The sequence below is a fragment of the Sminthopsis crassicaudata genome, chromosome 2 (assembly GCF_048593235.1).
Source record: "Sminthopsis crassicaudata isolate SCR6 chromosome 2, ASM4859323v1, whole genome shotgun sequence".
Taxonomy (NCBI): domain Eukaryota; kingdom Metazoa; phylum Chordata; class Mammalia; order Dasyuromorphia; family Dasyuridae; genus Sminthopsis; species Sminthopsis crassicaudata.
The window spans coordinates 331,003,497-331,017,638 of NC_133618.1; the positions used below are offsets into that span (position 1 = coordinate 331,003,497).

General features: G+C 42.5%; 1 protein-coding gene across 3 annotated transcripts in view; it reads right to left on the minus strand.

Annotated features, from left to right (window-relative positions):
• Positions 1-3,663: 3,663 nt before the first annotated feature.
• The window catches only part of SPTB (spectrin beta, erythrocytic), a 168,600-nt gene continuing 158,121 nt past the window's right edge, over positions 3,664-14,142 (minus strand). For all 3 annotated transcript variants that reach the window (XM_074290370.1, XM_074290372.1, XM_074290373.1), the window contains exons 33-36: positions 10,687-10,916; positions 8,303-8,476; positions 7,627-7,669; positions 3,664-7,284 (exon numbers count right to left, since the gene is read on the minus strand). In XM_074290370.1, the coding sequence (XP_074146471.1) occupies positions 7,117-7,284; positions 7,627-7,669; positions 8,303-8,476; positions 10,687-10,916 (615 nt within the window). In that variant the 3' untranslated portion in view covers positions 3,664-7,116. The remainder of the gene's footprint in view (positions 7,285-7,626; positions 7,670-8,302; positions 8,477-10,686; positions 10,917-14,142) is intronic.

Consider the following 14,142-nt stretch of genomic DNA (forward strand, 5'->3'; position numbering starts at 1 on the left):
CCCTGTCTCCTGCCTCATTATTAGGAATCAGATGTGCCAGTCGAGAGTTGGGAATCATTGCTTCAGAGCTTGGGACAACAGGGCCTGGTGTTGCCTTACCTCTGGGGCCACACCCCTCTGTTCTCTGGGGAGGGAGATGTTCTAGAGAATCAGGGCGCTGGGATGAATGGAGAACTTGTGCTCATAGCCCAGTTCCCTCTTTGAGCTGATGGAGTTCCCTTTTTCAAAAAGTGATTCCCTCTACCCTCACTCTGACGTCAGGACTTGGAGTCATCCAGGGCAGGCAGAGTAAGAAGAACTAACCTTGAGAAAATATTTAGGGAGATGTTTCCTGTGAAAGATGTCTCAGTATAGAGGGAGGGGTCTTTTGTGCCAAATACATTCCTTTCCAGCTTCCTGCCTCCATCTTCACCAGCCAGGTGGGCTAAGGGCACTCTTCTCATTGTCAGTCTTGTAGTAGGGAGGGATAACACTATATATATATAAAATGTATTATTTTAAAATTGTTTAAATGGTAGGTTAAGAATATGTGGAGTGCTAGGTAGGACAATGATCATTGATGAGGGAATCATGGAAATTGGCTTTTGAATTGAGCATCAAAAGAACATAGATGGAGTTGACATTTCAGACAGAGACACGGGGGAATGTAAGCAAAGGCATTCGGGATGACAGTGGGAGGGTGCCTGAGCCAAATGGGAACACATGGCTAGAAAAGTCATATATGAGAGAGCATTGGGAAGGCCTCAGGTTGCTGAATGCTAGGGAAAGAATCTTTAACGTCACTAGTTAACGTAACAGGAATACACAAGAATTTTAAGCAGAGAAAGGCTATGACTATATCCATGCATAAAGAAGATTGATTTGAATATTGTATGAGAGTGGATTGGAGGGGATAGGAATACCATTTGAGAGGCAAATTAGGAGTATGGGGATGTGGGCCTTTCTTAGGTGGGGAGAATTTGAGAAAAATGGTAGAATAAATGGGGAATTTATGGACAATTGGTAGAGGGAAGGGAGAGAGGCAAAACACCAAGGTTTTGACTATTGGAGACTCATCTTTCACGGTCAGATTTTTTTTGTGTAGAATTAGAGAACTTAGAGATTTTTGGGGGAAATTTACTGTAGACATGTTGTTTGGGGGTACTAACATATCCACCTAGTGATCCCAGATCTAGAACTGGAAAAATTCAGGGGACATCAAAGATGTAACTGAGGTCAAAGGGGATTAAATAACGTACCACGATTACACAGGTAGGAATAGAAAGATTTGAACTAAAGCCCCCAGCCTTGGTGTAGCAGTTAGCATTGTATTACAGAGCTTGGGAGAAGTTGGAATGAGTGATATTATCACAACATAAAGGGAATATAAGAGGAGTGAATCATTTTAAGAGATGAGGAATAAGCTAGCACAAAGGATAGAGAAGGAGTAGATAGAACCAAGGTCAGATAGCACCTCTGAAGCCACGGGGAGTAGAGTATACATAATAAGGAACTGGTTAACAGTGTTAAATGTTTTAAGAAAGTCAAGGGGGAGAGCTGAGAGTAGACCACTGGATTCAGGTAACCAAGTTATTGGTGATCTTGGAAAGTACAGTCTCAGATGAGTGCTGGAGCAAGAAGACTTATTTGACCACCAAGTTTGAGGATAAAGTGTGTGCTGAGAAAATAAATGCATTAGAGAAAGTTGTTTTTCCAAGAAATTTGTCCAAGAAGGGAAGAAAAAAGATAGGAGTGTAAGTAGCTAAAATGGTTGAAGGACAAAAGGAAAGTTTTTTAGGTTGGGGGAGAAAGTGTCATTGGAAAAAAGATTGAATATTTAAGAAGGGATTACTGAAGAGAGGTCTTGGAGGTGAATTTGAATGGAATCAAGGATGAAGGTAATTACTATTTGAGGACTAGACAGGAGAACTTTAGCTATCTGAAGCAATGAGGAAAGCATTTCTATATGACAGTATGGGGAGATAAGATTGGATAGGTAGGGGACAAGATATAGAGGACCTTAAATTCTAGGCAGAAAAGTTTGGATCTTTTCCTACAGATAATGGGAAATAGAGATTTTTTTTTTTTTTTTTAATAAGGAAATATAGAAAAAAATCACTTAGATGAAGGCAAATTAGGAGATGCAGTGGATATAGCTTTGAAACTGGAATCAAGACCCAAGTTCAAATTCTAATTGCACGTGCCAACCTCAAACATTTTTTAACAATGTGGCAAGTAACTGAACCTCTTTGCCTCAGTTTCCTCATCTGTACAATCTCTATAGTATAATCTAATACAATATGTAGATAATAATAGCACCTATCTTTTAGGGGGTTGTGAAGATAAAATTAGATTTTTATAAAGTGTACACTATTGTGTAGTAGGAAGGAACTTGACTTGGAGTCAGTAAATCCGATTGAGATTTTCTGAGCCTAGCTCTCCTTATATGGCCTCTGTAAAAATGAGATTAAATGAGGTGCTCTTGACTGTCAAATTCTACGTGTCTCCAAAGTGTTCCCTTCCTGATGAGTTTTATCCATATTTCCCCCCCACTATGAACCAGTTTCACTTTAGCTAGTTTTTCCTCATTCATAGCATTTGTGGAGGTGTTTGCAGATAAAAACAGGGTAACTTGAGATTGCAGAGCCATCATAAGAGCAGAATAAGGACTTTCGCCATAAACCTTTCCTGCCTGGAAACATCTTTCAGAATTTGTGCTTCATTATATAGCTTTCAAGAGGGACCACTTCCATGCTGTTCCCAGCTCCAGACTGAAACTTTTCCCCTAGACAATGAATGAATTTTCCAAGTAGCTAAAAACTAAAGACCAAAGTAATTTTATTTGGATTATTTTGGATAGAAATCTTTTAGAAATATAAATCTACTTCACAGTATACTGAGTATAATTTTTTGAATAATTGAAGATCACCATTATGAATACTAGTTATTGTACTATATAATAATATGGTAGGTGCTCTTTGGGATAATTGAGTTGTATTAGGGGATTTTTTTTTTTTTCCAATACTGAAAAATTTCAAATTGCTATAGATTTTTAAGCTTGGTTTAAAAAAAAAAAAAGCCTCTCCTGTTTGTCAGCTTTTTCTTCTCACTGTTGTTAATCTATCTCATTTCAGCAGCCCTTCTGGCTTCTGATTTTTGTTAATTTGCTGTAGCCTTAGAATCCAGATAAATAAGTAATGTTATCACTGTTCCAAAAAAGAAGAGTAAATCAAATTTGGATAAAAATCTGAGGGGCTCTCCTATAGATGAAAGGTGGGCTTGACACCTTATTGTGGCTGCCCAGAGGGCCAGCTCTTACTCCTTTCTGCTTTTCCATCACATTTACAGATTTACAAGTTACTACATAGGGTATTACTAGAGAAAGACGACCATTATAGAAATAAAGGTGGGCTCCTCTGGGTGGAATCACTGTCTTTTGAAAATTTTCTAACTGACATTCTAACTTGTCTAAATTGGTGGGGGAGACAAGAGAAGAGAAAAAGTACATATTTCTGCAACTTATTATTGAGCTTCTAATTGTACAGAGGCCATTGATGTTGCCTCCACCAGTAGTATAGTACAAAACAGAGTTCTCCCTTCTTGCTTTGCTCTCATGCCTGACCAATTCTTTTCCCTAGTTCAGAAGGGTAAAGGGAGCCATTGAAAGACACAAAACAATAGAGATCAGGGAGTCATTAGTTTATTAGAAAAATTATTAAATGAGTCGGGAAGCTCTTCCCAAGCAAAAACTTGGGTTTGATTTTCCTCTCTGGACAGTGGAAGCACATTTGAGCAGATGGAGATCAGCGCCCAGCTGGTTGGAGGGTCTGTGCTCACTGGGCTCCACCATTCTCAGGGCCCCCCTCACACCCTCCATCCACCCTCCCTGAGTTCTCTCATCCATTGTACAAAGCTGTATGATGAGCTGTCATTTCCTTCTTCCTTGTTCTTGTATTGTTTCCAGGAACCCTTTTGGGTTCTTTGAGCCTGGCAGAAAAGCAGAATGGTATAGAGCAGATATCAGCCTCGTCCACATAGCTCCTGTGACAGAATACCAAATGGGGAACTGGAGGCCTCTCCCTGATCCACACAGGTCCAGCCCAGGACCAACATCTAGGTGAGGGGAGCAAGGAATAGGTGGTAAATGAGAATCAACTGAGCCACTCCCTCAAAAAATCATTCTAGGGAGAAGAAAAGCCTGTTGAGCCAATAGGAACAGGGGTATGAACCTGGTATAGGAAATGGACAAAAGAAAAAGACCACAAAGTAGAAAATATAAGGAAAAAGTAAGAAAAAGTTTAAATGAAGCTCAGTCCCATTGGTGCCCATAATGAGTGAATTGTCCTGCAGTTTCAGCCCAGTTCTGTCTCCTAGGTGGTCAGGATGACAGAGATGAAAAGGAGCAGAAGAGGCATTTTACATATCCAAAATGAGCTAACTGGCCCAGGAACTCCCAGAGATGTGGGATGGGATAGTTCTCTCTCCTGAATATGCCTTTTGTTTGAGGTAGCATGGAATGGGGAAAAAAATAGTTGATGGTATTCTCCCTGCTACCCATTTCAGCCAAGGTAACTCCTTAAAAATGCTCCCATGGAAATGTTGAGGAAAGCTGCTCTCAGAAGCTACTTTGCAGCTTCCTGACTAGAGCCAGTTTTTGTAGATGCCAAATGCTGCCTCACTTTTTTTGGCCAAGGAGGTGCCCTTCCACTTCCTATCCCCCTGAATGCTACACATCAGAGACACAATATTAGGTGGCCAAGAGAGTTGGAATTAAATGAAGAGATATGATCACTGTCACTGATCTAGGGTCCGAGAAGGACCCTTACTTCCTGAAACTTTGATCAATAATCGCTCCTACAGTGGGTTCCCCATGAAATCTACCTTGAGGTAGTGCTAGAGCCGAAGGACAGAACCATACAGCTTTCCTGTATGAGGCCTTCTCCCATCGTTAATGGCCAGGGCTAATGTGAGAAGGGAGAACTTGAGCGGTGGCTTCTGAGTACTGATGGATACAGCTTGAGCTGCTGTTGCTCAATATCCACAGTACTATTCCAGAAGAGCCTTCACCTTTTCACAAGGGATTTCAAGTTACTCTAGTTCCCTTTCTTCCATAAGACAGTGGAGATAGAGACTGCGGTCCTTTCACTGGTCCTGTGAGAATGTGGATGCTTTCCCCTTCAGGCTCTGGGCCCTCATCCACTTATTCTTTCCCCTTGGGGAAATATGTTTCCATCTGCCTGCCCCCTCCACCTCATCACCGGCCCCTTTCCTTCCTGACAAGACACCACTTCGAGTTGTGTTGCTCTCAGAGTGGAGCAATGAAAAGGGAGACTTGTAAAATGCAGTCTTTGGCCTCTGGCCCTGATCTTCTGTAAGGAGGATTTTCTTGGGAGACCACAAGATGTACAGATCTCAAATTTATCTGTGAGCAGAGGGGGAGGATGAACTCTGCGTCCTTGTGTCTCCTTCAGGACTCAAGGCCTTGCCCTTCGGAAAGAAGTTTCTCTTTGAAGTCCCATGGATGAATGGATGCATGTACCACTACGGACGGGTGCTTACCTCCTCACAGGGTCCAACTCTAGCATGAGGTGGTATTACAGCTACATGTAATGGCTATTTACCTTTGGTGATCAGTGACACTTCATTCCCTTGGCTCTGGGATTCTCAGCCTCTGTCTTGGAAGGGTGAAATGCTCTGGGCTTCCTGCTAATCTGGTACCCTTCAAGGGGTTCTCTGGGTCCCTATGGCTACTGTCCACCTGGAGCCTGGAGAACCTGTACTTTTATTTCCTTGAGGGCTCCAGACAGAAAGAAGAAAGGCCCTGAATCTGAGTTATATACTTAAGTATTGCTACTGGATTGGTCTGCTGATGAGGTTTAAAAACCCAGAGCAGAAGCAGAGTCAGAGACTCCAGTTAGTCTCTTCTCTCAGGGCTTGAGAGTTGAGAGCTCTAACCATTTAAAAAGAGCTCTCTTGTCCCTTCTTCCTGCAACCCAAGCAATGGCGAGTGATCTGGGCAAACTTCTGGCAATTAGTCATACAGTTCAAGAAGGACTCCCAGAAGACTGGCCTTAGGAGTAGTAGCATTGTGGGGAGAGAAGTGGATGGCACTGGAGGCAGAAGGCCCATTTCTTAGGGGAACCTAGGGACCCATATGGTACACATGGCTTTGTAACTTTTAGCCTGTCATCCATTGAGTACAGGATGCTTCTCCTGGGACAGAGAGACCCTTGACTGAAGGAGATGGGCAGCTTATCTCCCCTCTTCTAAGTGTAAAGGGTAAATGGGTCTGAGAGAGCAGTTCAGTCAAAGGTTGCTTAAGAGAAAGGAAGAATAAAGCAGGACATAAGGCCGATAAAAGCCTTCATTCTAGAGGAGAGAGTGACCAGGACCAGTGAATTCACACACAGCTTTGGGACACAGGATATAAAAGTGATTAAGGTGTAGGGAAAGGATTGCTCCACTAATTGTCGGAACGCTGGAAGGGGAAAGGGCTTTACTCTACAAGAGACCCTTTCCCCTTCTCTGGGCATGTCTCAAAAGAACAACAATAATTAACCTCTCTCCTACCTCAGCGGTTTCCAAGCTGAGCAGAGGAGTGATATTGAAAGGAGGGAAAAGCAGGCCCATTTTAACTTAGAAGGATCAGGGAGTCTCCATGCAGTCCTAGCTATTCACTCAAATGTGGGTCCCAGGGCCCCAGCATAAGATGAGGTGAAAGCCCTTTATGTGATTCAGTTAGTGCTGCAGGGAATGGAAGCTCCTCTCCAGGCTGCTCTGGTGCAGTCCAGTTATTCCTTTCCTCAAGCCTGGGCTGAGACTGACCCCGAGTCCCTCGGACCACGCAGAGTGGGCTATAGACAAAGGCTGGGTCTATGGGGTTAGAGGAAAGCATGGGCCAGGGGTCGGAAGAAGAGATTGGCTGGGGGCCAACGGGTTGTGGCTGAGGTAAAGCATCCTGCCTGGACAGTGGGGGCTGGGGGAGTAAGGAGGGGAATGATGGTTGGCCTGGGCTGGGGGCCTCTGCACTGAACATCCCGAGCAGAATCAATGTTGTCCAATGGGGTGGGGGCCCCAGGCAGACCCTTCACCTCTCTCTTTCACCTGCCCCCATCCCACAAAGGAGTAAGGAAGGAGCTATTTCTTTTTGGGGAAGAAGCTGAATCTCTTCTCCTTGTCCTTCTTTCCAAAGCTGGTGTCTGTGCTGGCGATGGAAGGTAGGGGGAGGCTCTGGGCCTTCACTTGGATGCTTTGGGACTCGGTGATAGCGGTGCTCACGCCCTGAAGCCAGGAGAGCATTTCTTCCTGTGGAAGGGGACAGAGAGAGGGGTGAGGGAGGGAGCAGAAGTATCCACACACCCTAGAGAGAGGGTAAGTCATAACTCCTCAGCTGTAAACAGACTACGTCAGCACTGCGATCATCCCTGAATGCTGCTGTGGCCGAGTATCAGTATGAAGTTACAGAGTAATAACTCTAACCCGGTGATTTCTGGGCAGAAAGTGCCAGAGGCTTTATATCAATTAGTGGGGGCATGTGTGCACAAGCACATGGGAAATATCACACACACGTAATTGTGCTGTGCTCAAAGGAGCAGCACAATGCTACTTCTCGGGAGGTAATGATGCTTTTTTCTATTCTGAACTTACCTCGTCCTTGCCATGGAAAAGCCATTCGCTGCCGTTACTCAACCTGGAACGAGAAAGGGTTTTTTGTCCTGTGGCTGCCCCTCTGACCCCTCAATAGAAATTAAGCAGGAAGCTAATTCGTATCTTCTCGGAACTCGGTAGCCCCATTAGTCTCAGACTTCTTCCACCTCACAGCAGCCCTGACACCTGCAGGTGCCTTCGGCCATTTTGGCCCTAGGATCTTTTAAGTGGGATCTTTGAGGGTTGGATCAGCCCTAAGACTGATTCCATTCTTGAGTAGACTATAGTTGAAGGCGGGAAGTTCATAGCCTCATCAGGCTAAAAGTAAGCTTGGAGGGTGCGCTGGGAACTCATCTCAACTTCCCAGTCTTGGGGGCATAGGGATAGTATTCTTGGGGATTAAGAGAGAAAGCTGAGATTTAAATCCTCTCCCCATTGTTCCAGGGACTGAGAATGAGAGGAGCTAAAATTGCTAGTAAACTAGCAGGCTTCACCTCAGCCAGGAAACCCCAGGCTCTTTGGCCCTGGGGGAGCATCCTCACATACAGCCGTGCTCCTCTCAGCTAGCACCTTGTCTGACCTACCAGCTGCTTCCACCCCCGTGGATTCTACACTACTCTGAAGAGATATTCTAAGTGCTGGACCTAGAATGCCTCAGCCTCCCACATGACTTCACCTCAACTTGAAGACATGCTTCTTCTTCTTATAGTCAGCTGCAACTTCACAAATGGCGTGCCTCAGACCCAGAGGCTCCTCCCCATGGTATGGCACCCCCATGGCCAAATTCTTAGCATCCTTGTAGAATGTCAACTCGTTATTTCTGAGCACACAGTACAGGTTGTTCCAGGACCTGAAAATGAGAAAAAGAGAATTTCTGGTTACTCCTGAGCTCAGATGCAAATTCTTAACAATAATTTTTATGTTGAAATAACATTTTTTAAAAGTCTCATTTCAATCTCACAACAGCACTGCAAGATAAGGAGATTATGCTATTGGACAAGGTCATTAAAGCACAGGAGCAAAAAGTCCCATAGTAAATTAGTGGCAGACTAGAACTTGGGGCTCGTAATGCCATAATGCCCTATAATGCTTTAGTTTTCAGAAATGATTGATTTATCATAGCTAAACTTAGATGATTCTCACATTTCCTTGTGAGTGGTACAGGTATGTTATTCCCATTAAAGAGATGAGGAAACTGAGGTTGAAGCCATTAAATGATTTGTTCAAGATCACAAAACTCCACCTGCACATCTGCTACCTACTGGCCTGGCCAGAATGATACTGCCTCAAGAACCTAACTGAAATTCCTCTCTCTGACCACAATTTCCTGTTCTTCCATCCCTCACTATAACAGCTGATTAGACATCACACATTTGACTTCCTATTGTGTAAGCCTTCTACGCTGACTTTCCTAACTTGGGGACTGTGACTTCCACCACCATACCATGGGACCCGCTCTCTTACAGCATCTCAGAGTTTATTTCCTGAAGAAGTCTAGCTAGCAACTAAATAAGGATAATGCGTCCTTTACATAGGAAAGGCACATCTGATTCAGAATGCTTCTTTACCATGAGCTGAACATAGCTAGGTCCCAGGTCAATTTGATCAGATCAGGGAAATTCTGCCCTTCTAGGTCTTGGAAGATTCATTTTACTACTTGTTAGGCTTGGGAATATGGCAAACTTCAGAACCAGACCCTGATGAATAGGCACAACTCTTTGATTACTGTTCCTAGAGGCTCTTGGACCTCCTAAAAAGTACTGTCCATAAGAAGGACCTTTGAAGATCATAGGTTGACTGGAGCTGGTTCTATATAACAAGGAAAAGGGTATATGTGCCTTGGATTCCAGTGCAGGCTTTCTTAACTCTCTGGCATGTGGTGAAGCCTATGGGTCTCTTCTCAATAATATCTTAAAATATATAAAACAAACAAGTTCACAGACCTCTGCTAGGGAAATAGGCCCAAGGAATCTGACTGGGATGTGAGTGGCCTTCAGGATCTGCAAGTAAAATAAGGATAGGATGAAGCCCCCAGGATTTCCCTAGGTGAGTCCCGAGGCTGTGGGCACTGGGTACATAATGATTCCCAGGTTTGCCTTGGATCTCATCCCCTGTCCAGTCAGAGAAGCCCCTGGAACGAAGGACTGGGGAGCAGGTGAAGGCCATGGAGAGTTTCAGTGACTATGCAGGGATCACTCCGAAGGTCAATTAGTCATGGTCCATTGAGTCACTGTCATGGTCTGTGCTTTTAGCCAGGCCAGTAGTGAAGATTTGTGCATCCTACTCTGTGGAGCTGAAGAAGCACCTTGTTCAGAGATCTCCTGGCAGGAGCTCCCTTGCTAGCACAGTATTGGGGGGAACCACTGCTGAACCTGAGGTGTGCTTGGCATCTGTCACAATATAATCCCTCCCATCTCTGACCCTAGCCTTCTGCTGAACTTAATCTGTGAATGGTGAAGGAAGATGTCTAGAATGTGATGGGGGAAGGAGAGGTGAATGTTTCAATTAAAGCCTCAGAATCAGCCCTTAACAAAACCAGGTAGCACATTCTGTTTTCAGATTCCCAGGCCTCCCTTTCAGCTTTTCCCCCCTTCCTTTTTAGCTTCCCCTCGAAATTATAATAAATTTCTACTCTCTCTCTAACCTCACACACCAAGAAAAAGATCACTATGAAGTTCTTTGATCACTAAGATCATATGATCGGAGGATTTGTGGGGTAGAAAAGACATTAGCACTCACTCTAATCTTTTTCTTTTGGGGTTAAAAGACTATTTGTTCAAGGTTACTCAGACAGTAAGTAGCATAACAGGAAATCAAACCCAGAGCTTGAGGCTAGGTGCAATTATCTCTTCATTATAGCTGCACTAATGTTCTTGGTAGTATTTTCATTTCCAAAGAAAGGAAACTTTCTGACAAATGAATACCTTCTAACTAGGGAATATCAGGGATCAATTGATGGCTAGAGGAAGGAAGAAAACTCTTTAAATTATCCTATGCATAAGGCTGCCTGTTCTGCTACTTGCTCAGCTCAGGGATAAGGCTGTCTCTGTTGTCCCCCACCTGTTGGATGCCTTTTTATTGGGACCCTCCAGGTCATGCTTGCGACCCAAATAGCCCTCCATCTGCATGCTGTGAGATCGGTCCAGCTGGGCGGGCAGCGTGGTCGCTGTCTCCTCATTCTCACTCAGAGGTGTGTCCAAAACTTTGAAAAGCGGTTCCAGGGTCAACTTGTCTTCTCTGCTTGTTCTCTCCTCCTCCTGCCGGTGCCTCGGCTTGTCCTCTTCTTGTTTCTGGTGATAAACAGGAGAGGAAGACCTCACTGAATTTGGCTAAGGTTCCATGGATGAGGCAACAGATTAAGTTAAAAAACAACAACAACAAAAAAAACACCAAACAAACATTGATTCTTTATTCATATCCTTTACAGGCAGATCTGGGAAGAGAGATCCAGGTCCTGGGTGCATTTCCATGCCAATTCTCCCTAACTTAATGAATTCCTTGCACCTCAGCCTGCACCATATGTGTTTTCCCTTTCTGATCCTAGAGTAGTAAACACCCACAGACTAAGATGGGGACAGGAGTTTGGTCCTCCCCTCTTCCTGCCATCTCCTGGCTATCTTGGGTCCCTCACTTTGGCATCCCCACCCTGCCTCACCATCCCGACCCATCAATGTTGAGAGATTCCATCACCCTCTCTCCAATCCTTGTCCCTGTCATGTAGACAAAAAATGCTCTCTCCCAGAATTTAGCACTATTAAGGGAACTAGAGATCATCTCATTCACACCTCTCCCCCATTTTACAAGTGAAGGAAATGAGATCTAGTGTGTATGTGCAGAGAAGAAAGTGTTTGCATGTTTGGGGGATATTTTTGTAATTTTTGTCTTTGCTTTTGATAGTAAATATATTTTTTTGTAAAAGCTATCTGATGGCAGCTCATGAATGACAGTGCTGGAAACTCCTGAAAAGAACAAGAGCCAGTCACCCTTTGGGAGTAAACGTGTAATAACTGATGGTGACAGGACTCAATCACTACTCCCCTGGTGGAGGCTTTCTTGATGGGGAAAGCTAAATGGGGAAGTGAATAAAGAAGACCAAATCTCAAGTCAGGAAGACGAGTTCAAATCAAAATTTATTAGCTACCCTGGGCAAGTGTACCTCAATTTCCTCAGCTGTAAAATAGAGATAACCTCCAACTTATTTCCCAATATTGTTGTGAGGATGCTATTTGTAAAGCACTTAGCACACGTGGCATAACACCTGCTTTCCCCCACTTCTTTCTGATTCCATCCAGAACTATGTCCCCTGCACCATAATGCTTTCTTGAACAAGTTAGTCCTTGTTTCAGCCTTTCTCTTCTGCCAGAAGTCCATGGCCATGCTGATTACCTTTCTAATTCCAATTTCTTGTTTTAAGGTATTTTACTTCATCTATATCCTCATTCCTCACTTTATACCCTTGGCTGATCATAAGCAACTTTTACTACCTTTTCTTTCTATTCTTAATCTTATGCTCCCACCCTCTGTGGAAGTCAGAAATCCAAGTTCTGTCAAATCTCTGAGTTTAAATTTCCCTTATAAATCTGTCCATAACTCACATTATCTTTGCTGAACACCTTTGGGTTACGCCCGCCACAACACTCTGCCTTGTGGTGTTTTTCCCCTATCCCCCATGCCAAACTTCTCTTGATTTTCTGCACTCTTGTCTTATGTCCCTTAATGAGTAATATCAGCAGGTGAATGAAATGCAAGTTATTAAGAATCTCCCTGCTTAAAAATTTTTCTTCCAGAAAAGCTCTGGAAGAATACTTCTCTGTTGCTTAGATTATCAGGTAGAAGGAAATGTTCCTAGAGAATGGAAGAAATATTTCAAAAGGAAAAGAAAGAAGAAAATATATCTGATAAGAAAGGAAAGATTCCTGCTCTATGAAAGGAAATTTGGAAAGAGAAGAATATGACAGAGAATGAAGGGAAGGAGGAAAGGAAAATCAATGAAGTTTTGTAACAGGTATTAGGTACAGAGATGAATTATTTAAGAAAACAGCAGTTTCTTACCATCAATGATTAAATGGATAATGCATTCAGGACAGGGATCATAAAAAAAATAATATAATGGTAATGGGGGAATTCAAATATCCAAATATATGTTAGAATTCCTGGTTTCTTTCAAACTCCAGATAAAGTCAAACTTTATATAGAAATTTTTTCCTGATATCCCTTAATTCTAAATCCTTCTTATATGAACTGAAGCAAAGCAAGCAGAGCCATATGCAGCAAGATTGTGTGTGAAAGGCTTAGCTATGCTGATCAAGGCAATGATTCAAGACAATTCCAAAGGACCCATGTTGAAAAATATCAACAGAGAAGGGATAAACTCTAGGCACAAATTGAAGCATACTTTTTTTTCTTAATTTTTCTTACTTTTTTTTGCAACAAAACTAACATGGAAATGTTTTACATGACTTCGCATGTATAATTGATTTTGTACTGTTTGCCTTTTTGATGGGTGGGGGAAGCATAGGAGGGCGAAAATTTTTTTTTAATGAATGTAATTTTTTTTAAAATGTGACAGATTTAATGAAACAAATACATAATTTTAAAATAAAAAATTAGCATTCCCTCTGTTAATTATCTCCACTTTATCATATATATATATATACACATAAATATATAAAAATGACTTGTAAATGACTGTTAACATATTGTATCCCCTACATTAAGCATGTATCCCCTGTGAGTTTCTGGAGAATGGAAGCTGTCATATGTGTTCCTTTGAATCACCACAGTACCTGGCACACAGTAGGCACTTAATAAGTGTTTATTGATTGATTAGAATGCCCTTCCTTGCTGAAAGCAGAATAGGTATTACGTTTCTTGATTTATCTTAATGAGGTTGATCCAATCATGAGATAAAATGCTATTTTGAACTTGATTTCGATTCTACCATCTTCACTGTGACCCAGCTCTTTGGGATAAACCAAAGCACTGTTTCACTACTAGGTATACTCCTGACTTTTCAGCTTTCTTTTATAAGTTGTTTTCCCCCATTGAATGTAAGCTCCTTGAGGGTATTTCTCTTCCTACTAATATTTGTACTTCTGAAGTTTAGTATAGTGTCTAGCACCTAGTAAGCACTTAATAAATGATAGTTAATTCAATTCAATACAACATTTATTAAGCACCTTCTGTAATATGTGTTAGGAGTAAAAAGACAAAAGAAAATGGATTTCTGACTTTAAGGAGTTTTCATTCTACTGAAAGAGAGACAATATAATACACAACAAATGAATACAAAGAATATACAAAACAATTTTAATGTGGAAAAAGAGCTACTGGAGGAGAGTAAAAGAGGGGATCAGAAAATACTTCATGTAAGCATATGGCTTCTTGGATGCATTTTTAAAAAAGTTATGGATTCTAGGAGATGGAGACAAGGAGGGAACACCTTTTCAGGCATGGAAGCACTTGTATTAAAGCATGGTGATAGAGGATTTAATGTCAAGCATAGAGAACAATTAT